The sequence below is a fragment of the Aquarana catesbeiana genome, linkage group LG01 (genome assembly GCF_042186555.1).
Source record: "Aquarana catesbeiana isolate 2022-GZ linkage group LG01, ASM4218655v1, whole genome shotgun sequence".
NCBI classification, from domain to species: domain Eukaryota; kingdom Metazoa; phylum Chordata; class Amphibia; order Anura; family Ranidae; genus Aquarana; species Aquarana catesbeiana.
The window spans coordinates 384,804,821-384,831,314 of NC_133324.1; the positions used below are offsets into that span (position 1 = coordinate 384,804,821).

Sequence of the window (26,494 nt, forward strand, 5' to 3'; positions counted from 1 at the left end):
TGTCAGCCCAGTGACTAAAAGCTAAAGGTTGGACCAGGAGGCAATGGCCCTTAAATGTGAGGCATAATAGTATTGAGCAATATCCCATCCTCCCAAGCCCCCCTAGATCTCCCAGAAAGGACCGCCGAACCTGCAATGCGATGTACCTTACCATTCCAAATAAATTTCTGAAAATTTCTCTGAATAGCCTTAAGTTGGCAAAGGGGGATAGCAACCGGTAAGGTTTCAAAATAGTATAAGAGCCTAGGCAGGATGGACATTTTCAGTACATTGATCCTGCCAAGGAGGGAGAGGGGATACCCAGACCAACTTTGTAGAGACTTATTGATATCTGCAATCAAGGGAGGGTAGTTTACTAAGTAAAGGGAGGAGTAGGTGGGAGTAATATGAATTCCCAGGTATTTTAGAGAGGTGGAGCACCATCTATAGGGATAGGATTCTTTGAGTTGAGATAGAAGATACGGTGGTATGTGTATAGGAAGGGCTTCAGTTTTTGTAATGTTAAACTTATAACCAGAAATAGCACCAAATGAGGACAGAAGTTTTTGTAGTGAAGGTAGGGACAACAACGGATTCGTAATAGTTAGCAAGTTGTCATCTGTAAAGAATGATAGCTTGTACTCCCTTTGTCACATCACTACCCCACGAATATCAGGATGGATACGAATGGACTCAGCAAGCGGTTCCAGACACAGAATAAAAAGCAGTGGGGATAAGGGGCACCCCTGCCAAGTGCCATTAGTCATGGAAAGGCTAGGCGACAAAAAGGATGACATCTGAACTTGAGTCGTGACTTGTAAATATAGGGCCTCTAAAGCTTTGAAAAAAGGGCCTTTTAATCCATATTCACGTAGAGTGGAAAACATATAGGGCCAACTCAGCCTGTCAAAGGCCTTTTGAGCATCCAGGCTCAGAACAAGAGCCTGGCGGGGAGTTCTGTTCAATAGATCGATCAAATTTATAGTGCGATGAGTGTTGTCCCCAGCGTGCCTATTTGAAACGAAACCCACTTGGTCCCTGTTAACTAATTTAGGAATGTATTTGGAGAGTCTAGACGCCAGAATTTTTGTGAATATTTTGTAATCTGAGTTTAGGAGGGCTATAGGCCTATAGTTATCTGGGACGGAAGGGTCTTTACCCGATTTATGGATAACTGAGATATAGGAATGTGAAAACTGGGGATGTGGGGGTTGTCCTTTAAGTAGGGTACCATATAAAGTTAGCATGTGGGAGGTTAAAATTTTCAAAAAAGTCATATAATAAAAATAAGGCAGTCCATCTGGGCCTGGTGATTTATGAAGTGGGAGATCCTTAATTATATTTTGAATTTCCTCTGCAGTTAGAATTTAGATCAGTCAGATCGGAAGAGGACAGTTTTGGAAGTTTAAGAGCAGAGAAAAAATTGTCAAATTTCACTTGGGTAAAGTTAAAATGGTTATCAGGAATAAGGCAATTATATAACTGGCGGTAGTAATTGCCAAAAATCCTGGTCATCTCCATGGGACAATGTGTTCTAGACCCATCCGCCCGAAGAAGATAGTCAGGAAAAGAGTTGAAGGGGCGTGGACACAGTTTATTAACCAGCATCCTGTGTGGCTTATTAGAAAATTCATAGAATTTTTGTTTCATCCAGAGTATAGATTTGGCCGCTTTACCAAGGTGTAAGGACTTTATCTGTTCCCTGAGGGAGGTCACCCTATGCAGTTTCGACACTGTGGGTTCACGCAGCAGCCAGCGCTCAGCTTTCTGCAGAGCGTCCGTCAAGGACTGTAGAAGTCTATTTCTATCTTTTTTTATGCGGGAACCCTCCGCGATACAGGCACCACGGAATACTACCTTGTGCGCCTCCCACAGTATGGAAAAATCTGAAACTGACCCCAGGTTGAATTGAAAAAACTCCTTTAGATCTGTAGCCAATTTTGTGCGTGAGATCTCGGATTGTAGAATATGGTCGTTAAGGCACCAGTGACATGTCCCGGTGGGGGTCTGGGATCCATCCAGTACAATATCCAACATCCAGTACAATAGGGGCATGGTCTGACCATGTAATGGGGAGTATGTCAGAATCTACAATGCAAGTTATGAGTGGGGCATGGAGAAGAAAGTATATTGTTTAGCCATGGAGTGTTTAATCCTCCAGGAGTCAAAAAGTTGGTGTGACCTAATGCATTTGCGAAAAGAGTTAGCCTGGGAAATGACCCTCCGTGAGGGAACGTCTCTAATTATGGCTTGTCTGTCTCTAGAGGGGGACATGATCAGGTTGAAATCTCCCTCTACAATCATAAAGGGTTGAGAGCGATATTGAGGAGAGTCAAAAACCTTATTGAGAAAATCAACCTGTCCAACATTAGAAGCATATAAATTAATTAGGGTAAAAGAAGAGGTCATGTAGCCACACTCCAGGATAAGATAACTCCCATGGGGGTCCGCATGTACTTTTTGGACCCTAATAGGGCAGGACTTTTTAATTAAAATTGCCACCCCAGCTTTTCCTGTGGAATCTGAAGCTAAAAAGGAGGTGGGAAAAAATCTGGAAGCAAATTTCAGCTTACCTCCTGCTCGAAAGTGAGTCTCCTGGAGCATGACCACATCCGTCCCCAAGGATCTGAACTCCTTCAGAGCCATCCAACGCTTCCGAATGGGGCCCAGACCCTTCACATTATATGACATGATTCTCAACGCCATGAGTACAAATCGTCAATGGTATCTAACATTGGTGTATAGACCCTGTGAAAAAACAAAACATAAAAAGTATGATAACTATTGAATGAGCAATAAGGTGCATAATGAAGGAAACTAGCCCAATGATATCTGTCAAAGAACATATATATCTCTCGAACAAAAACCCTAACAGTAGGGATAGAACAAAGCCTTGCAACCTCAACCTACAAAGCTGGCATATAGGCGTGGACATGTTGAAAAAAAAAAGAAAACAAAAATAAAAATATAAATGAGAAAAAAAATAGAAGCAAAAAAATATTTAGGTAAAAAAAAAAAAACAAAGTTTGGAGACCTGAGATCCATTGGCATCTCAGGAGGTCTCCCATCATGGCAGAGACCATATAGGGGCACATGGCGGTCTTCAGCAAGGAGGGTCCAGGAGAAAGGGAGAGGGCACCGCCCTCTCCCCTTAAGAATTTGGCAGTCACGGTAACAATCTGGCAAAGTTAACTCTTCAAAAACCAGTCATTAATAAGCAACTGAACAATAACAGTAACTTTACCTATAATACCTCATGGGCATGGAAAAGGCGAGCCCCTGAAACAAATTGTCAGGAAGCTCAAAATACCTGAAGTCCAGAACTTAGCATTGTGGACCCTGCAAATTTCAGGCGTAAAAAAGACATAAATGAGCCAAAAGATCGGCCAGGAGGATCAAGGAGGTTGTTTAGATAAACGTGAGCATTGAGGAGTGGAGACTTGCTTCCTTGATTGACCCCTTACAGGGGTCCTGACACGGCTGGGAGTAGTAGGAAACGGATGGGTCTGTCCAGGAGAAGGCAACATATCTTCTTCAGGCAATAGGGGGAGATTTAAACTTTTCACAAAGGCGTCACCTTCCTGAAGATCCAGTAGACTGTGTTGAACCCCATCTCTGGACACGATGAGATGAAAGGGGAATGCCCAGTAGTACTGGACCCGGTGGTGCTGCAGGTGTGCTGTTATTGGTTGCAGGTTTGTCCGTTTCGCCAACGTGATGGGGGAGAGATCACTGAATATCTGCAGCTTAGCCCCCTGGTACGTGATCTGGGATTTGTTGCGTGTGGCCAATGTCAGGACTTCCTTGCTATTGTAAAAATGGAATCTCACAATTACATCTCTGGGCCTAGCTCCAGCCGGGGGTTTCGGACCCAGAGAATGATGAGCCCTGTCTAGGCGCCAGTGCACATCCACCACCGAGAGAGCCAAAGTGTTAAAGAGCCCCAGAAGATAGGGGCGTAAGGCCGAGTCACCCACCTTTTCAGGGATACCAATGAATCGTAGATTTTGTCTTCTTTCCCTGTTCTCCAAGTCCTCCTGCTGTAACTGTAGCTGGGAGACTGAGTGTTTAAGGCTGGAGTTCTCTTCCTCTATGGCCTGCACATAATTTACCATTTTGTCAAATTTATGTTCCAGCGCGTCCGTACGTTCCCCAATTTGAGTGCTTTCCCCCCTCAGTTTTGCAGATATTTTGCTTACAGCAGCCGAGATAGATTGGGTAATTTGCTGGAGCAGAAGCTGCAGTTTAGCATCCAATTTGGCATCCAGGACGTCTGGGGTTAAAACTGCTGGTGTAGAAGAGGGTAGGAGGCCTGGGGCCTGTGTTGCAGCCTGTATTGCAGAAGGAGGGAGATTCCCTTCGTCCTCCATCCCCAGCAAGGGATCTATTGCTGCGAACGGATCGGCGGGGGAACTCGAGGCCGAGGATTGCGGCCTAGTGACATAAAGATCCATGTCGGATCCCTGGCATGGCCCAAATAGAGGAGTATAGCAGTGGCGCTGTTGGCCAATCTTGCCCATGGGGGTGCCCGAGGAGAAGAGCGTAATATCAGGCTTACCCCCGTTGCTTTTGGATGTTAATTGCGCTGCACGGAGGTCACGGAGAGCAGATGGAGCCCGGAGATCTCTCAGAAGACGTCCACCATGATCGAGAGCCGCGCATGTTCCCCTGGCTGTATGTTTAGGGTCGTTGTCCTGCTAGAAGGTGAACCTCCGCCCCAGTCTCAAGTCTTTTGCAGACTATAACAGGTTTTCTTCTAAGATTGCCCTATATTTGGCTCCATCCATCTTCCCATCAACTCTGACCAGCTTCCATGTCCCTGCTGAAGAAAAGCATCCCCACAACATGATGCTGCCACCACCATGTTTCACGGTGGGGATGGTGTGTTCAGGGTGATGTTCAGTGTTAGTTTTCTGCCACACACAGCGTTTTGCTTTTAGGCCAAAATGTTCAACTTTGATCTCATCTGACCAGAGCACCTTCTTCCATATGTTTGCTGTGTTTCCCACATGGCTTCTCACAAACTGCAAATGGGACTTCTTATGGCTTTCTTTAAACAATGGCTTTCTTCTTGGCAATCTTTCATAAAGGCCAGATTTGTGGAGTGTACGACTAATAGTTGTCCTGTGGACAGATTATCCCACCCGAGCTGTGAATCTCTGCAGCTCCTCCAGGGTTACCATGGGCCTCTTGGCTGTTTCTCTGATTAATGCTCTCCTTGCCCGGTCTGTCAGTTTAGGTGGACGGCCATGTCTTGGTAGGTTTGCAGTGGTGCCATACTCTTTCCATTTTCGGATGGTGGGTTGAACAGTGCTCCGTGGGATATTTTTTTTATAACCTAACCCTGCTTTAAACTTCTCCACAACTTTATCCCTGACCTGTCTGATGTGTTCTTGTTCATGATGCTGTTTGTTCACTAAGGTTTTCTAACAAACCTCTGAGGGTTTCACAGAACAGCTGTATTTATACTGAGATTAAATTACACAGAGGTGGACTCAATTTACTAATTAGGTGACTTCTGAAGGCAATTGGTAACACTAGATTTTAGTTAGGGGTATAAGCATAAAGGGGGCTGAATACAAATGCATGCCACACTTTTCAGATATTTATTTGTAAAAAATTTGGAAAACCATTAATTATTTTCCTTCCACTTCACAATTATGTGCCACCTTGTGTTGGTCTATCACATAAAATCCCAATAAAATACATTTATGTTTTTGGTTGTAACATGACAAAATGTGGAAAATTTCAAGGGGTGTGAATACTTTTTCAAGGCTCTGTATATAACTTGAGAGATACTCTCTGATCTACTGTACTGATCATCCTAATATACTGCATGAAGCTCATCTTTAAGGAAAACACATGGAATGTCCTTTGGGAAGCAGCACAATAACCTAGTGATAACAGATTAAGGGGAAACTATCCTCTTAATAATTCATACAACCTTGTAAATAAAGTTTGTTTGTAGACAAATCTAATGGTTCCCTAACCAATATACTGAGATAGCACTGCAAGACAAGTTGTTCTGTCGTCTTCCATATGTTGGTGTCCCAAGATTTCTACATTTTAATTGGATCCCTGCAGAATAACGCTTTCAAACATATGGTTTGTAGAATGCTGAATATGCTTTTGTTACTCGGTACTTTAGGTGGCACTAGCTTCTTTAAAATTATGAGGGGATCAGTGAGAAGAATTTATTAACACTCTTGAGTTGTTTGATAGAGAACTGACAAATGTCACTATACTGGAGGTCCCATGTTTATTTTAAAAATGCAAGATTTTTGCGGTGATGTTATGCATAATTTTTTGTATTGTTGAAATGTGGCATGTTTGCAAATAAAATATACACCTTGGGATTTTCTTAAATAGGGTTAAGTAGAATGTATAGAAAACTCAAATCCTTGTGCTATATGGCAACTTCTAAAACTAACCAATCTGAAATCACTCACAAAAAATAATACATTCTGTTCATTCGAAGATTTACAAATAGAATATAGACTCACAGAAGCTGAACTCTCTGATTATAACAACATAAAGCTTTTCTACCAAAAATACTTTTCTTCACCACGCAATAGGGATATAATATCTAGTATTTACAAAAGCTTAATTGAACATAACATACCAGATAAAACTCTCCAGATAACCCAATGGGAATCAGAGTTGAACGAATCCTTCTCTATAGAACATTGGGACATTGTGATTGATAATTTACGAAAATGCACCAAAACAACCTCTACCAGGGAATCTGCCATTAAACTCCAATTACCCCAGATAGACTTAATTCATTATATCCAGCAACCTCTCCCCTATGCTTTAGAGGTTGTCCAGTACACACATTCTGGGATTCTGGGATTGTACACACCTTAAATCTACATAGCAACAAGCAAAATACAAAATAGAACAAATTACAGGTAGAAGAACTGAACTGACATCAAAAATATGCCTCCTGTTCTACCCTATACCAGACATTCCTATAGTCCATACCAGGTTAATACACACATTATTTAGCTCAATACACTGGGCGATAGCATTCAACTGGCGCTCCTCTACTGTGCCATGGACTCAAATAATGAACTGCATGGTATCCATCAAGCTATCAGAACATATTCATCATATATTATCTGATACTATGGACACATATGAAAAAAAATGGAAACCATGGAATCTATTATTAGATCAATAATTTTCAATATGGTTTTATGGACATTTTCAACACTAGACAAATCACAAAACTTTTATACCTCTGCAATATATTGTCTATGATTCATGTATACAATCCAATGTTTGTATCTCTCCTCCTTATGCCGCTACTCCTTATGCATTATACTCACGCTCCTTATACCTATATTTATATATGTATCTCATACCAGTGTACAATCAACTTGTATTGAGCCTTTTTACTATTTTCTTCACAATAAAATGTTTGTAAACAAAAAAAAATGTATAGAGAATGTAAAGAGTTTAGGAACCTAGAGATCAATCATGTTTTCTTTTTTAATGAGTTGCGTGGTCAAGCATCCAAGGTTCGACTAATGTCCCGCAACATCAAATCATCCTAAGGCCTTGTTCATACAGAATTCAGCTTGTGTAAATGTTGTATTGTGTGCATCAAACTTTTATAAAGCATAAGCAGAGCCTCTGGCAAGCTTTGCTGAAGCTTTTATTTTTTTTTTTTTTTTTAAATTCTTTTATTTTCACACTGAGTGGGTACAACCAGTTACATATTAATTAACATAGCAGTGTCAGAACCAAGCATACAAAATACAAGAGTGATTTAGTGTTCAAAGATAGGAGAAACAATAAGGTCAATATACATGATAACTGACATTTGCACCGCCATCAAAATTCGTGGGGATTATATCCCAGCCAAACACTACTGTCGAAGTACAGGACTTGGGAGGTGCTCTATCATCTATGTTGCTTGATTCGGTACTGGCTCCCTTAGGTGTTAGATTGCATCATTCAGTGATAAATAGTGTTTTCTCTTAAAAAATAATAAAAGTAGAAGGGTAGGGAGCTGAATGGCTAAGGGGCCCAGACATGGGGTTACATGAAAAGGTAAATGGTTTCAGGATTTTCTTTGTATCTGGCCATAAAGAAGCCCATGTCTGAGAATGCGTTAAAAAGAGATTAATACCCCCTGGGGGAAATTAAGAAGTAGAACAAAATGATGGGGGGGGGGGGAGCAAGGAGGGGAGAGGGAAAAGAAAGGGGAGCGAGAACGAGGGGTTAAGGTATGAGAGAGAAAGAGTGCAGAAAGTGAGAGAATATGAAATAATGAGATATGAGGTGTATTGACCCCCGCCTGAGGTGAATAACCGGTTCAATCAGTTAATTAGGTTGCGCCATTTCCTTAAGATATGTTTCCGTGTATATAAAGTGTTGCCAGGGTCTCCATGTTTCCCTGAAGATCTCCTCCCTATTATGTAGGGTAGCCGTAAGGTCTTCCATGTCCCTTAATTCATTCACTTTCGTAAACCACAGGGATTTCGCCGGTGGTCTCTCCGATTTCCAGCACAAGGGAATACATGCCTTTGCGGCATTCAGGAGTTGGATGGTGAGAGAGGTCTTATATTTTTTGATGGGTCGTTCTGACAGATGGAGCAAACAGGCTGCCGGGTTCCCCTCCAGGGAGACACCTGTAAGATGTCCGATTGTGCGGGCCACCTCTATCCAAAAAGGGGCAAGTTTGGAACATGACCAAAAGATGTGTAACATCGTCCCCTCCTCAGAGCCACAGCGCCAGCAAAGGCCGGACACCTGAGGGAAGAAGCGATGTAGAATGGCGGGGACCCTGTACCAGCGTGTCGTAATTTTGTAACAGGTTTCTTGCACCCTAGTCGCAATGGAGGATTTCTGGGCAAAGTAGAGAATTTTTTGTCTCTGTACCTCGGTAAATTGGATTCCCAGTTCCTCCTGCCATTTAGTGAGAAACGGGGGTACGTATCCCTCCTCTGGTTGTGTTAGGGATGAGTATATCAGTGAAAGGCAATGACGTATCGGTTCTCCACGATGACAAATGTGTTCAAATTCAGTTAGTTTGCGGGTAATACCCGGTTTCCTCAGGTAACTGCGCAGAAAATTCCGCAGCTGTAAGTTGCTCCAGAAGTCTAGGGGGGGGTCTGTTACTAATGTCCCGGCATTTAGGGAAAGTTGGCCATTGGGGTCCATGAAATCATGTAAGCATAGCCTGGTGTTCATTGCGAGTCGCTTAAATTGCGGGCTCTGCAAACCAGGTAAGAACTCTGGGTTACCCAGAATCGGCACCATAGGGGATGGCTGTGGGGATACAGATGAGCGTCTAAATGCATCTCTGGTCACCGTTAAGGTACTGCCAAGAGTGGGGTGTTCAATGATATCTTTGGGTAGTGATGTTGCAATCCAAGGCCAGCTCTTAGCTAAACCCCCGGAGTCCTCCTCTTCCATTGCAACCCAGTGTTTCGCCTCCGCATGGCAATGCCAGTCTACTAACCTAGTTAGATGGACTGCTCTGTAGTAGGCCTTGATGTCCGGCAAGCCTACCCCACCCCTGCTTTTTGCCAAGTGGAGAAGTTGAAGTCGCGTTCGTGGTTTACGGTGGGACCAGACAAACGCCCGGAACATGGAGTCAATTCGCTTGAAAAACGCCAGAGGCAGTCGGATGGGGATTGCCTGAAGCAGGTATAACACCCTTGGTAACAGAGTCATCTTCAGGGCACTACATCTGCCGAACCACGTCAGCGTAAGGGAATGCCAGTGCAGTAGGTCAGTTTTAAGACGTATCAGTAGTGGGTCAAAGTTGGCTGAGTATAGTTCCGCTGGGTCAGACGTAATGTCAACCCCCAAGTAGCGTATAAGCTTGGTTGCCCATTTTAGTGGAAAGGTTGAGCGTATACGTTGGGCAGTTCCTGTGTCTACCGTTATGTTGAGGATGGAAGATTTGGTTAAGTTAATCTGAAATGAGGAGAGGGTACCGTAGTCTTGGAGGGATTGTAGCAGGTTGTGGAGAGAGGAAAGTGGTTCCGTTAGGAAGAAAATAAGGTCGTCCGCGAAGGCGGCCACCTTATGGGAACCTGAAGGTTTCGGGTATCCTTTAATGTCAGAGTTCGCCCTTATTGTGCATAGTAGGGGTTCCAGGGACAGGATAAAGATCAGGGGGGAGAGGGGGCAGCCCTGTCGGGTACCATTGCGGATATCAAAGAAATTCGATCTTGTCTCGTTGACCCTCACCGACGCAGTGGGGTGGGTATACAAGGAGAGTATCCATTGTAACATGGATGAGCGAAGACCTATGTGTTCTAGGGTTGCCCGGATAAAGGACCAGTCAACGCGGTCAAAGGCCTTCTCCGCGTCGGTTGACAGCAGGAGAAGGGCCTTTTTGGAGGTCTTTGCCGCATGTATCAAGTTGATGACCCGAATCGTGTTGTCTCTAGGTTCACGTAGTGGCACAAAGCCTGCCTGGTCTCTATGGATCAAATTTGGTATGTGGGGAAGCAGCCTATTAGCTAGAATCTTGGCAAAGAGTTTAAGGTCCGAATTAAGAAGTGCGATTGGACGGTAGCTCCCACAGAGTGATGGGTCTTTACCCTCTTTCGGGATGAGAGAGATATATGCCCTAAGGGTGTCTATTGGAAAGGCATTCCCTTCCGTGAGGGCGTTAAGGGCAGAAATCAAGGGCTTTGACAGTATGTCAAAGAAAGTTTTGTAGTAAACTGGGGTTAAACCATCAGGGCCAGGGGCCTTTTTCGGTTTCGAGGAGGCCAGAGCCACGCCCAGTTCTTCGACCGTCAGGGGCTCTTCCAGTTCTTCCCTTACTTCATCTGGTAGTGTTGGCATGCCTGAGGCAGCTACATATGTTTGGGGGGACTGCCTGCTCTCTAGAGAGAGGTCTCCAGGTTCCATTCTTTTTAAGTTATAAAGGCCTGTATAGAAGGAGCGGAACTCCTCCGCTATATCCGAGGAGGTATTAAGCTTCCGCCCCGAGGATGACTGAATGTGTGGGATGTATGTTTTCGTGCGAGGGCCCTGCAGGGCTCTGGCCAGAAGCGATCCAGGTTTGTTCGAGAACTCAAACATGGTACGTCGCGCCCACGCCAGTTTTTGTTTGGTCTTATGGAGTAACAGAGAGCAGAGTTCCTCACGAGCCTTCTGTAGGTCCCGGAGTGTTGCGTGGGCAAGACTAGCCTTATGTATTCTCTCTAATTTGCGGATTGATGCTAGGAGTTCCTCTGTACGTTTTAGTCTATCTCGCTTGAGGCGGGTTCCTATCTTGATCAGTGCACCTCTCACAACCGTCTTGTGAGCTTCCCAGACCACAAGGGGGTTGGGGACTGACCCCTCATTGACCGCAAAGTATTCCCGCAAAGCGTTCAATATCTCCGCACGGGTTTCCTCCGATTGAAGCAGTGCTTCATTCAGTCGCCAGGATGGGGGGGACCTATTCACTGGTCCCAACTGGAGAGTCAGATGGACCGGTGCATGGTCAGAGAAGGATATGACGTCAATGGACGTTGAGACCACCTTGTCAAGATCCTTGTGCGACAGCAACAAATAGTCTAGCCGAGAGTAGGTGTGGTGCACCTGGGAAAAAAAAGTGTAATCTCTGTCTTGGTTGTGGAGCAACCTCCACGGGTCGACCAGGTGCAAGGTGTGAAGGTCCGTCTTGAGGCGCCTCAAACGAGAATAAGACATGTGAGAGGCTCCTCGTGAGACGTCTAGTGTCGGGTCCATGGCAAAATTAAGGTCTCCGCCAAAGATCAGCATCCCCTCCGAGAATTCCAAAAGCTCAGAGAGTAGCCCGCGCAGAAACTGAGGGTGATTTACATTGGGGAAATAAACATTTGCGAATGTGACCCGCACATCAGACACCCTTCCCTTTAGAAGAAGAAAACGGCCCTGCTCGTCTGTCCTCTGTGCTTCAAATACCCAAGGAACCGACCTAGCCAGGATGATGCTGACCCCTTTTGACTTGGAAATCGGAGAGACGCTATGGTATGCTACAGGGAAGGTCCCATTAGTCAGCCTAGGTATAGAACCTGCACGGAAGTGCGTCTCCTGCAGAAAGGCTACATGTGTTTTGCCCCTACGCATGTCAGCCAATAGCTGTGTGCGTTTTTCCGGTATATTGAGTCCCCGCACGTTTAGAGAGGTGATCTTAAGGTGACCCATTGTGTCTTCTGGCAGGGAGAAGATGGCAATATAAGTATGGGAAACTCCCACAATGAGAACCCCCCTCAGGCAGAGGTCAAGGAGAGAGAAGAACAGTATAGGTAGAGGAGAGCAGAGAGGTAGAAATAGGGAAAAAAAAAAAAAAACACAAAAAGGGGGGGGGAGGAGGGGAAGAGGGGTAAACAATTCCTGTCGTAGACTAACTATGGGCCCCTGTTGCACACTCGAGGTGTCCAGTCAGGGGACCGCCCTAATGTGGGGGTGGAAGGTTCGTCGAGATCAACTCAAGAATGAGTAGAATTTAGGCAGAAGTTTGAGTAAACATATAATGCGGAGATGTGAGGGGATGGTGCCACTGAGAATCAAGTTATTACTAATATGAGAACCAACATCGTTTAACAAGGTTAAACATAACTTTTGCTGGAGGGCACCTACCGCGAAGCAGCCAGGCACCCTCCGCCAAGACCACCTAGTAACCGCGTCTCCAGGAGGGCCGCGGACGCCACAGCGGACCACGCCACCCGTGCAATCACATGTGACCGCCGGTATGGCCCGCAACGGCGCCCCACGGCACCACCCACAGCGCAGGACCAAGAGCCCTGAACCTTTATATCAAGGGGTACCGAAGTAAGCCCTGATGGGCACAAAGCCAACCCAATATTATAACCGTAAAACAGTAAGATGAGAACATAATAAAACAAAATAAAACAAAATAAGCCGTTGTATGAGTCATAAAGGAGCATAACAGGTAAAGCACGTTGCCTGTAATTGTCATATCCCCAGGGTTATTGTACATTTCTAGGCCATGAAACCATAAGGCTACCCCCTCCCTCCCTCACCGCACAGTTGTCTGTCTATCCTCCCAGAGGGAGCTAGGGGGAGGAGGGGTCCAAGGGGAGCCCCGGGCGGCGGACTGGACTCCCAATGAACCCGTGACCAAAAAGCCATTGGGAGGGGGAGGGGGGAAGGACACCGGGAGACAGCCCGCGCCTCCAGGGCTATCATCTAGGGTCGTGGGGCCCCTCTGACTAAAAAATCGATATCTCAAAGTGCCAAGATTAACAGCCTGATTGCTGTCCCCCCCCACCCCATTCGCCCCCCCCAGCCGGCCATCGGCAGTGTAACCGTATGGGAGAAACGGTGTGTAGGCAATCAGGCCCAGGTTACAGGTAGACTAAAGTAACTCACCACCCCCCCGAGCAGGCTAGCAAAAGTCAGTTGACAATCTGTTGTTTCCCACAGGAGTTCAAAGGCACATCTTGGAAACACAGGTCCTGAGTGTGTGATATGAATGGTAGTCAACTTAGGCCTGGGGTGTCGTCAGACGAGACGGCTTCCCCGGCCTCCTGTAGGTGTGGGACTAGAGTTCTTGGTGTGCCCGGGAAGGTGATGAAGTGTGAATGTTCATTCTGTCTTACCAGTCCTTGAGATGAGATGGGTGATTAAGCTTCAGAGGACCTCGGGTGAGGTCTAACAGTCTCTCGGCTGGTGGCGCGTGAGCGCGGTCTGCGGGCTCGTTGCGGTCTGGGTAAGGGTGGGCCCAAGGCCTCCGAAGATAGTAGGTAGTCAAACCAGTTGGGGACACTTATAGCCGGCTTGGCTAGGAAGCTGAACAAGTCTGGGAGTTGGTCCGGTGAGCGCAGGTAGAATTCTGTTCCTTGCTTTCGTACGATAAGGTGGAAGGGGTGACCCCAGCGATACGTCGCCTCTGCCGACCGGATTACCTCCAGTAGAGGTCTCAGAAGGCCTCGCATTGCTCTTGTCTGCCTGGATACGTCCGGGTAGATTCTGATCATTGCTCCATCAAAGTCAATTGGGCCACGTTCCCATGCCAAGCGCATGGTCTCCTCTTTGATGGTAAAAAAGTGCACTCTGCAAAGGACATCTCGTGGAAGGTCTGTGGTATTAGGATCCTGGGGATCAGCAGGGGGTGTCCTGGGGCCTGGGATACGGTGGACCCTGTCCAGCTCTAGCTCTGCAGCAGGCGGTTTTCCTAGTACCTGGTTTAGAATGGCCGCCACAGTTGCGCGCAGGTCTGAGCCCATGGTGGCTTCGGGAATGCCACGGAGGCGCAAGTTATTGCGTCTGCTCCTGTTCTCACCATCGTCCAGCTTCAGTTGAATGTCAACAAGATGGCGGCGAAAGCCACGCTGCTCCTGTTCTATGGCAGCAATGCGAGCATCAGAGGTAGACACAGAGGTCTCCAGCACAGTGACCCTCTCTTCCACCGTGTCTACCTGTTGGCGTAAATCATGTAGTTCCCTTGACAGGGCATTTACTATGGTTGCCGCCATCTCCTGCAAATCCTGCCTTGTAGGTAGGCCAGACACAATGTCTTTGAGCGAGCCCTCTACAGTGTCACCCGGTTCCCTTGTGTGGCTGCAGCTGAGAGAGATGTCAGTAAAGGGGATCACAGGGGACAGTATGGGAGAGGCTGACCTGTCATCCGAAGTGGCTCGATCACCCCCTGTTGTGTGTCCCGGCTGAGTGCCCTTCTTGGAGGAGACGGCGGTGTTCGGCGGAGGCACACGCGGCGGCGCCATCTTGGCCGGCGCGGCTGGAGACGAAGCTGCGTGTTGCCGGAGGAAGTAGTGGGTTATTTCAGCTCCTTTTTGGCCCCCCAAGTCTAGCGGGCGTCCGCGGTCCCCTGGCATGAGGTCTGGTTCTCAATGTCCCGGTTTGCTGATCTATCTCAGGGCTTCCCCGCACAGAGCTCCGAGGTGTGCGTCCTCACTCTGCCATCTCTTGGCCACGCCCCTCCTTGCTGAAGCTTTTAAACACCACTGTGCTCCAGTTTGGAAATGTTCAACTTAGATCTTAATAGGTGTGGTGACTATCACTTGAAACTAGCTGCTAGCAGGTTTCAATATGATTCAGCAATACTTGAAGCTTGTTAAAAGGCTACTAGCTGCTTGTTTAAAGTGACCGTCAGCACTTCTGTGAAGACCTGTGTTTAACATTCCACAGCTGTAACTGAAGGGTGCTTTAAAGACTTTAAATATCATTACAGCTTGCTGAATGTTTTACAAAGAAACATTTGCAGAAGCTTACTAAAAGATTTGCAAAAGTATGCTGTGTTCTACATTTTTTTTTTTTTTTTCTTACTTTCCATCGCCTCCTCACTCACTGCCTGTCAAACACCCCCAGGAGTATGTGGATTGCTTTTCAAAGGAGCTGCTGTCCTTGCCGCTAGTGTAAAAAAGCCCTTTTATATATGCAGTACATATACTGTACATATATACAGTACATATATAATATATATATATATGTATATATATACTCACCGACCACTTTATTAGGTACACCTGTTCGTTTGGTAACACAAATTGCTAATAGGCCAATCACATGGCAGCAACTCAATGCATTTAGGCATCTAGACGTGGTGAAGACAACTTGCTGAAGTTCAAACCAAGCATCAGAATGGGGAGGAAAGGGGATTTAAGTGACTTTGAACATGGCATTGTTGTTGGTGCCAGACGGGCTGGTCTGAGTATTTCAAAAACTGCTGATCTACTGAGATTTTCACACACAACCATCTCTAGGGTTTACAGAGACAGATCTGAAAAAAAAATTATATACAGTATATATATATCCAGTGAGCGGCAGTTGTGTGGAGGAAAATGCCTTGTTGATGTCAGAGGTCAGAGGAGAATGGGCAGACTGGTTCAAGATGATAGAAAGGCAATAGTAACTCAAATAACCACTCATTACAACTAAAGTATGCAGAATACCATCTCTGAATGCACAACACATCGAACCTTAAAGCAGATGGGCTACAGCAGCAGAAGACCACGTTGGGTGCTACTCCTGTCAGCAAACAGGAAACTGAGACTATAATTCACACAGGCTCACCAAAATTGGACAATAGAAGATTGGAAAAGTGTTTCTTGGTCTGATAAGTCTCAAATTCAATCCATCTGCAACATTCAGATGGTAGGGTCAGAATTTGGCATAGACAACATGAAAGCATGGATCCATCCTGTGTTGTATCAAGGGTTCAGGCTGCTGGTGGTGTAATGGTGTGTTGGATATTTTTTTTTTTGGTACACTTTGGGCTGCTTAGTACCAATTGAGCATTGTTTAAATGCCACGGCTACCTGAGTATAGTTGCTGACCATGTCCATCCCTAAATGACTGCAGTGTACCCATCTTCTGATGACTACTTCCAGCAGGATAATGCACCATGTCACAGAGCTCAAATTATCTTAAACTGTTTTTCTGAACATGACAATGAGTTCACTGTACTCCAATGGCCTCCACAGTCACCAGATCTCAATCCAATAGAGCACCTTTGGGATGTGGTGGAAAAGGAGAATTGTATCATGGAAGTGCAGCCGACAACTCTGCAGTAACTTTATGATGCTGTCATGTCAATATGGACCAAAATCTGAGGAATGTTTCCAACACCTTGTTGAATCTATGCCACAAGAATTAAGGCAGTTTTGAAGGCAAAAGGGGTCCAACCCGGTACTAGCAAGGTGTACCTAATACCCACTGACAAAGAGATAATCAATCTATAATTTTAATGGTAGGTTTATTTTAACAGTGAGAGACAGAATAACAACAAAAATATCCAGAAAAACACAAAAAATTAAAAAAAAAAGTTATAAATTGATTTGCATTTTAATGAGTGAAATAAGTATTTGACCCCCCTTCACAAAACATGACTTAGTACTTGGTGGTAAAACCATTGTTGGCAATCACAGAGGTCAGATATTTGTTGTAGTTGGCCACCAGGTTTGCACACATCTCAGGATGATTTTGTCCTACTCCTCTTTGCAGATTCTCTCCAAGTCATTAAAGGGGTTGTAAAGGTAAAAATTTTTTCACCTTAATGCATTCTATGCATTAAGGTGAAAAAACTTTTGACAGTACCGCCGCCCCCAGCCCCCCCGTTTTACTTACCTGACGCCTCGAATCTTCGCTGCTCGTCCTCGTCATCTTCATTGCAGCTCAGCCTGGTCGCTGATTGGCTGCAGTGGATGGATTGAAAGCAGTGCAGCCATTGGCTCGCGCTGCTGTCAATCACATCCGATGACGTGGCGCGCCGGGGGGCGGGGCCGAGTGATACAGCGAGCGGCTATAGCCACGGGAGCGCGCCCGCAAGCACTCACCACCATGCGAGGGAGCTCGCATTAAGGTGGTAAATGCTTGCGGGGAGGAGCTGAAACAGCCGCCGAGGGACCCCAGAAGACCAGGTTCGGGGCCACTCTGTGCAGAACGAGCTGCACAGTGAAGGTAAGTATAACATGTTTGTTATTTTTAAAAAAAAAAAAAAATACCTTTACAACCCCTTTAAGGTTTCAAGGCTAACATTTGGTAACTCAAACCTTCAGCTCACTCCACATATTTTCTATGGGATTTAAGGTCTGGAGACTGGCTAGGCCACTCCAGGACCTTAATGTGCATCTTCTTGAGGCACTTCTTAGTTGCCTTGGCCGTGTGTTTTGGGTCATTGTCATGCTGAAATACCCATCCACGACCCATTTTAAATGCCCTGTGTGAGGGAAGGAGGTTCTAACCCAAGATTTGACGGTACATGGCCCCGTCCATCGTCCCTTCGATGCTGTTAAGTTGTCCTGTCACCTCAGCAGAAAAACATCCGCAAAGCATAATGTTTCCACCTTCATGTTTGATGGTGGGGATGGTGTTCTTGGTGTCATAGGCAGCATTCCTCCTCCTCCAAACACGGCGAGTTGAGTTGATGCTAAAGAGCTCAATTTTGGTCTCATCTGACCACAACACATTGACACAGTTCTCCTCTGAATCATTCAGGCGTTCATTAGCAAACTTCAGACGGGACTGTACATGTGCTTTCTTGAGCTGGGGAAGCTTGCGGGCGCTGCAGGATTTCAGTCCTTCACTGCGTAGTGTGTTACCAATTGTTTTCTTGGTGACTATGGTCCCAGCTGTCTTGAGATCATTGACAAGATTCTCCCATGTAGTTCTGTGATAATTCCTCACCGTTCTTATGATCGTTGAAACTCCACGAGGTGAGATCTTACAGGAAGCCCCAGACCGAGGGAGATTGACAGTTATCTTGTGTTTCTTTCATTTGCGAATAATCGCACCAATTGTTGTCACCCTCTCACCAAGCTGGTTGGCGATGGTCTTGTAGCCCATTCCAGCCTTGTGTAGGTCTACAATCTTGTACCTGACATCCTTGGACAGCTCTTTGGTCTTGGCCATGGTGGAGAGATTGGAATCTGATTGATTGATTGCTTCTGTGGACAGGTGTCTTTTATACAAGTAACAAGCTGAGATTAGGAGCACTCCATTTAAGAAAGTGCTCCTAATCTCAGTGCGTTACCTGTATAGAAGACACCTGGGAGCCAGAAATATTGCTAATTGATAGGGGATCAAATACTTATTTCACTCATTAAAATGCAAATCAATGTATAACTTTTTTGAAATGCGGTTTTCTGGATATTTTTGTTGTTATTCTGTCTCTCACTGATAAAATAAACCTACCATTAAAATTATAGACTGATCATTTCTTTGTCAGTGGGCAAATGTACAAATTCAGCAGGGGATAAAATAATTTTCTTCCCTCACTATAAAACCTTTGCTTAGTTGCTTATTAACATTTAATATAATCAGCAATTTTACCAAAGGATTCCAAGAGCATTCTGGGGTTTCTAACAAGAGCAACAGAGTCCCTTACCTTTCTGTCTATAATTTAAACTTTGCAGTTGGATATGAGGGGAGAAGGGTAAGTAACTGCTTTGACTCATTCACTTGTGTGTTCAATTTGCACCTGAGCTATTGAGTTCTGTAACCACCAAGTTTGAAGTCCCTAAAATATCTACTGTTTTAATAAGCCCCAAAATGACTTCAAGGAATCTCACATGAACACACTAAAAACAAATATGACTGTTATGCATATAAATATGTAATGTAGTTAGTATAAATTTCTATTCATAAAACTACTAAAACTGTGAAATCATATTAGTTTTTCTTTTTTCTATGATGAACACAAGCTGCACTCAAATGCCCAATATGTTGATTTAAAAAAACAAATTGTATTTGCATAACTCTTTGTTATTGTATAAGTCAATGAGACTGTGATATTCTAATGATCTTCTTGAAGTTATTGTTGGTAACAGGATTTCATTTTATCTTTTACTATGGATGGTTTGTAGCTCTTTTCTTTCATCACATAATGTACTGATAGCATAAACCTGTTCATTTACTAAGATCAAGGTGATAATAAATAAGGCAAAAGAGCTAATCTACATGTTAACAATGCAATTCATCTTGCAAACTAAAGAGCAATCAATGAATTATTTGTTATGGATTTTTGTGGCTTTGATGCATATTATAATTGCCTTTTGTTTGTTGTCTATTTATACTTTAATTTTTGAAATGATCATGTTAAAAGAAGAAAGTGTTTTAATGGTTCTTTTTTCTATGGCTTTAAAATCAACTGGCAGTTAAATACAAGTAAAATAAATCCAAATTAAGGACAAGGCCATTCTAGACAGAATCTGAATGATAATCAGAGCAAGAGATGAGCAAAATTGAGAACTGTCTTTTCCCAAAAATCTCAGCAAATGTGCATTTGTGTGTCTGTTTAGTGCCGGGCCAGAGAAGCAAGACCTGCAATGTTAGTAAAGTGACAGAGAACTATTGTGTCAATTCTACTCTGTTCTATTCAACCACTGTTGTACTGGCATAATACAAGCCCCACAACATTTTAATTTAGGTACCCATGGATTCCCCTTCCCTTTCTCATTCTACTGTCACAATTAATCATTCCCACAGTAGACAAAATAGCATGTGGGCAAAGTGGTTTCAAGGCATAGAGAAAGCCATGAAAAATATGCAAAGCCTAGCAAGGTTTTTCACTGGTTGTACTTTTCTCAGACTGACTACTACGTACTGAAAGTCAAACACTTTACATTTGAAGAGATATAGCAGCATCCACAATTATTCTTTCTCAAGCTGTTCTGACAGGCCAACTTCCTGATGCATCAAAGCTTTCCCTCTCCTTCATACATTCTGCACATTTCTATTGGTGATGATGCCCATCATAGTGAATGCATATGAGCTGAGCTTAGTGTAATGTTCCAACACTACATGAATGTGTTGGAGCTGTGCATGTCAGAACAGCTCAGCATTTACCTTTGATGGGAAGGTTTGGTGCGCTGTTTTTGGAAAGTACTTCTATGCACCTTGCACTTCATACCTATAGCAGTTTCGCACATGGCAGAGTCTCTAAATATCTTTATGATGTTTTAATTAACCTTCAAACTTTCCACAATAAAAAAAAAATGATTCTGTTAGCCAATTAAACTAAAAACACAATGCAACAAAAACACACATTTATTTCCACAAGTCTGAATAGTATACTTGAGTATTTTTTAAGATGCCTAATGTGTCTTTTTCATACAAGGCTGAAAGATTACAGAACATATAACAATTTAATGTATTGTTCTTTTTCTAAAAGTTGTATTGCTATCTTGGAATGTGTATCTGATCACCGTGCAGTTTATTGCTCTTTTTAGTACGACCTGCTAACTTTCCATTCATTTTGTATATGATGAGTAATGTCATTTTATATGCTTTCAGGACCAGAGTAAACACTTGGAGAAAGTTCACATTGCCATTGGAAATAAATGCTGTGATTTGGATTCTATCATTTCCACGTTAGCTTATGCATACTACTTAGACAAGGTAAGCACAGTTTTTTCAATTGTAAATACATGCATGCATGCATTTTTAATCTTCTTGCATACTAAAAGAAGTCCGCAATTTGTTTTGCTTTTATGTAAATGAAAAATACAGTAGATCCCTGTATACATACACTTTAACAGTACTGAGGAACAAAACTGGAGTCGATCTTGACCCACTAATTACCATACAATGTCACCTTCATTTTGATGCACCAATACTGTGGCCATTTTTAACAGTGTTTAAAGTACATTGCAGGAGCCCAAGCATGTGCATAGAGGTGCATGCAGGAGCAAGTGTTGAACTGTCATTGAATACTTGATTTAACCACATCAATACAGGGCACTTTCCCTCCTTCCTGCCCAGGCCAATTTTCAGCTTTCAGCACTGTCACACTTTGAATGAGAATTGCGCGGTCATGCAACACTGTACCCAAACTATATTTTTATAATTTTCTTCCTACAAATAGAGCTTTCTTTTGGTGGTATTTGGTCACCTCTGGGTTTTTTTATTACTTGCTAAACAAACTAAAAAAGATTGACATTTTTGAAAAAAAAGTTTTTCTTTGTTCCTGTTTTAAAATTTTGTTTTTGTAACGGAACGTCCCACACTCCACTTGAGTGCTTCCTTCAGTATACCACTTCCTCCCAGTCTGGACTCAGATATCAGATATTCCAACTGCTCCCAAGCACAAAACAAGGCGAGACTTGCTTTGATGCTAACATGGACTATATCTTTATTAGAACCAGAATACAGTCTTAGATACAGTAGAAGATGGGGTTCCCCCCTCCTGCTCATTTTACTCTAACAATACACCTGTAACCTAATTAACCTAATTAACATGAGCTAGTTTACTAAATCATTTACCCAGACCAGATGACTCAGAGACATGACCTGTAGGACACAGACTTGTCACCGAGCTTCACACAGTAGTCAATGAAAACCAAATAATAAAAGGTAGTGGACATACACAGGGATAGAGATGAGTCTCCCAATCCCTAAATATAAACACATAAGATTCTTTTTCTTAGAACAAGAAATATGGGATTTTTGTAGGGAGAATTAACGTCTGTTCACAGTAGGTACTAATACAACAAGTATTAAAAAATTGGATTTTTATTAAATGGAAAAAAGGAAAACAACAACAGAATATACATGAAAAATTGTTAATACAATAGACATCAAATGAGACCATCCAGTAATATGTTCAAATTATATTCATGCCTGTCAGCCAACATGTTTCGCAAACGACAAGTTGCTTCATCAGGGCATAGATCGACATCATTAGTTCATTTAAACTACAAGAACAATAGATAGGTATACCATGGTTAGAAATGTATGGTGGTCATATACATACAGGTGTCATAGGGAGCATATAGCAATTCGTCTAAACATTTTGACTGGTAGTCTCACCTACTGGTCTAGGTCTGAGGTTAAAAGCATACTCCCCCGTTGCCAGGCAACGTATTGTAGTTTTTGTACTTTTGTACTATTGTTCTTGTAGTTTAAATGAACTAATGATGCCGATCTATGCCCTGATGAAGCAACTTGTCGTTTGCGAAACATGTTGGCTGACAGGCATGAATATAATTTGAACATATTACTGGATGGTCTCATTTGATGTCTATTGTATTAACAATTTTTCATGTATATTCTGTTGTTGTTTTCCTTTTTTCCATTTAATAAAAATCCAATTTTTTAATACTTGTTGTATTAGTACCTACTGTGAACAGACGTTAATTCTCCCTACAAAAATCCCATATTTCTTGTTCTAAGAAAAAGAATCTTATGTCTTCACACAGTAGTATAAACACAATAGCAGGAGCTAATTACAATTAACAATACAAACAACAATCCCCCCCCGTCCTCAGCCTAGTCATCAACAAACTATAGTAGGAGTAGACTGTTTGTCTCCTAGCCAGTCCTGGAGGCCAATGTGATCAGCTCACACAATTAACATGTTGAGTTCAGAATCAAACAAACCAATAATAGTCTCTACATACATCCTGGGAGATATTGTGGACAAATATTACTGTCCCATTTTAAGTAGTCCAAGATATATTTTCTCACTCACCCTGTGCTATCGCACAGGATAGCACAGGGTGACTTAGATATAAGAGGTGTATGGGGAGCTGAAACAAGGGCATCCCCTACTTTCCAAGGGATTCTGAGTTCCACGGGCCCTCCCGTCACAGTTTTCTCCTTCACTGATGGGCACTGATGAGGCAGCACTAACGGGCACTGATGAGGCAGCGCTAATATGCAGCACTGATGGGCACTGATAGGTGGCACTGATGGGCACTGATAGGCGGCACTGATGGGCACTGATAGACAGCACTGATGGGCACTGATGGGTAGGGATGAGCCGAACACCCCCTGTTCGGTTCGCACCAGAACATGCGAACAGGAAAAAAGTTTGTTCGAACACGCGAACACCGTTAAAGTCTATGGGACACGAACATGAATAATCAAAAGTGCTAATTTTAAAGGCTTATATGCAAGTTATTGTCATACACAAAAGTGTTTGGGGACCTGGGTCCTGCCCCAGGGGACATGGATCAATGCAAAAAAAAGTTTTAAAAACAGCCGTTTTTTCAGGAGCAGTGATTTTAATAATGCTTAAAGTCAAACAATAAAAGTGTAATATCCCTTTAAATTTCGTAGCTGGGGGGTGTCTATAGTATGCCTGTAAAGGGGCGCATGTTTCCCGTGTTTAGAACAGTCTGACAGCAAAATGACATTTCGAAGGAAAAAACCCATTTAAAACTGCTCGCGGCTATTGCATTGTCGACAATACACATAGAAGTTCATTGATAAAAACGGCATGGGAATTCCCCACAGGGGAACCCCAAACCAAAATTTAAAAAAATGACGTGGGAGTCCCCCTAAATTCCATACCAGGCCCTTCAGGTCTGGTATGGATATTAAGGGGAACCCCGGCCAAAATTAAAAAAAAAATGACGTGGGGTTCCCCCTAAATTTCACACCAGACCCTTCAGGTCTAGTATGAATTTTAAGGGGAACCCCGCGCCAAAAAAAAATAAAAAAAATGGCGTGGGGTCCCCCCAAAAATCCATACCAGACCCTTATCCGAGCACGCAACCTGGCAGGCCGCAGGAAAAAAGGGGGGGACGAGAGTGCAGCCCCCCTCCTGAACCGTACCAGGCCACATGCCCTCAACATTGGGAGGGTGCTTTGGGGTAGCCCCCCAAAACACCTTGTCCCCATGTTGATGAGGACAAGGGCCTCATCCCCACAGCCCTGGCCGGTGGTTGTGGGGGTCTGCGGGCGGGGGGCTTATTGGAATCTGGAAGCCCCCTTTAACAAAGGGACCCCCAGATCCCGACCCCCCCCCGTGTGCAATGGTAAGGGGGTACTTACCCCTACCATTTCACTAAAAAACTGTCAAAAATGTTAAAAATGACAAGAGGCAGTTTTTGACAATTCCTTTATTTAAATGCTTCTTCTTTCTTCTATCTTCCTTCATCTTCTTCTGGTTCTTCCTCCGGCGTTCTCGTCCAGCATCTCCTCCGCAGCGTCTTCTATCTTCTTCTCCTCGGGCCGCTCCGCACCCATGGCATGGGGGAGGCTCCCGCTCTTCTCTTCATCTTCTTATTCATCTTCTTCTCTTCTTCCTTCTTCTCTTCTTCTCTTCTTCATTTTCTTCTCCGGGCCGCTCCGCATCATGCTGGCATGGAGGGAGGCTCCCGCTGTGTGACGGCGTCTCCTCGTCTGACGTTCTTAAATAACGGGGGGCGGGGCCACCCGGTGACCCCGCCCCCCTCTGACGCACGGGACATGACGGGACTTCCCTGTGGCATTCCCCGTGACATCACAGGGAAGTCCCATCAAGTCACCGTGCGTCAGAGGGGGCGGGGTCACCGGGTGGCCCCGCCCCCCGTTATTTAAGAACCGTCAGACGAGGAGATGCCGTCACACAGCGGGAGCCTCCCTCAATGCCAGCATGGGTGCGGAGCGGCCCGGAGAAGAAAATGAAGAAGAGAAGAAGAGAAGAAGGAAGAAGAGAAGAAGATGAAGAGAAGAGCGGGAGCCTCCCCCCATGCCATGGGTGCGGAGCGGCCCGAGGAGAAGAAGATAGAAGACGCTGCGGAGGAGATGCTGGACGAGAAAGCCGGAGGAAGAACCAGAAGAGCCAAAAGAACCAGAAGAAGAAGATGAAGGAAGATAGAAGAAAGAAGAAGCATTTAAATAAAGGAATTGTCAAAAACTGTCTCTTGTCATTTTTAACATTTTTGACAGTTTTTTAGTGAAATGGTAGGGGTAAGTACCCCCTTACCATTTCACACAGGGGATGAGGGCCGGGATCTGGGGGTCCCCTTGTTAAAGGGGGCTTCCAGATTCCGATAAGCCCCCCCGCAGACCCCCACAACCACCGGCCAGGGTTGTGGGGATGAGGCCCTTGTCCTCATCAACATGGGGACAAGGTGTTTTGGGGGGCTACCCCAAAGCACCCTCCCAACGTTGAGGGCATGTGGCCTGGTACGGTTCAGGAGGGGGGGGCCGCACTCTCGTCTCCCCCTCTTTTCCTGCGGCCTGCCAGGTTGCGTGCTCGGATAAGGGTCTGGTATGGATTCTTGGGGGGACCCACGCCATTTTTTTTATTTTTTTTTGGCGCGGGGTTCCCCTTAAAATCCATACCAGACCTGAAGGGTCTGGTATGGAATTTAGGGGGAACCCCACGTCATTTTTTTGATTAAATTTTGGCCGGGGTTTCCCTTAATATCCATACCAGACCTGAAGGGCCTGGTATGGAATTTAGGGGGACTCCCACATCATTTTTTTTTTTTTTTAATTTTGGTTCGGGGTTCCCCTGTGGGGAATTCCCATGCCCTTTTTATTAATGAACTTCTATGTGTATTGTCAGCAATACAATAGCTGCGAGTAGTTTTAAATGGGTTTTTTCCTTTGAAATATCATTTTGCTGTCAGACTGTTCTAAACACAGGAAACATGCACCCCTTTACAGGCATACTATAGACACCTCCCAGCTACGAAATTTAAAGGAATATTGCACTTTTATTGTTTGACTTTAAGCATTATTAAAATCACTGCTCCTGAAAAAACGGCCGTTTTTAAAACTTTTTTTTGCATTGATCCATGTCTCCTGGGGCAGGACCCAGGTCCCCAAACACTTTTTATGACAATAACTTGCATATAAGCCTTTAAAATTAGCACTTTTGATTTCTTCCATAGACTTTTAAAGGGTGTTCCGCGGCATTTGAATTTGCCGCGAACACCTCAAATTGTTCGCTGTTCTGCGAACTTGCGAACAGCCAATTTTCGAGTCGAACATGAGTTCGACTCAAACTCGAAGCTCATCCCTACTGATGGGCACTAATAGATGGCACTTATAAGCAGCACTGATGAGGAGGCACTGACAGTCATTACTGATGAGCACTGATTGGCATCTGTGAAGAGCACTGACATGCGTTACTGATGGGCACTGATTGGCACTTTGATGGGCACTGATTGGCATTTTGGTGGGCACTAATTGGCATTTTGGTGGGCACTGATTAGCATTTCGGTGGGCACCTCTGATGGGGGCTGCGCTGATAATCAATGTGCTTTTTATCAACGCAGACCCCTCCTCTGTCAGGAGAGCCGCCAATCGGCTCTCCCTGTCAGCGCAAGCCAAGGAAAGCCGTTTATTGGCACTTCCTGGTTACCACGATCGG

The 26,494-nt window shown here is 44.4% G+C and overlaps 1 protein-coding gene across 15 annotated transcripts in view; it reads left to right on the plus strand.

The window, feature by feature from the left end:
- Positions 1–26,494, plus strand: part of PRUNE2 (prune homolog 2 with BCH domain) — a 446,654-nt gene that overhangs the window by 58,578 nt on the left and 361,582 nt on the right. For all 15 annotated transcript variants that reach the window (XR_012245008.1, XR_012245007.1, XR_012245012.1 and 12 more), the window contains exon 2: positions 20,698–20,802. Coding sequence is in view for 10 of the 15 variants with exons in the window: in XM_073634004.1 (XP_073490105.1) it covers positions 20,698–20,802 (105 nt within the window). In the remaining 5 variants the exon portion in view is untranslated. The remainder of the gene's footprint in view (positions 1–20,697; positions 20,803–26,494) is intronic.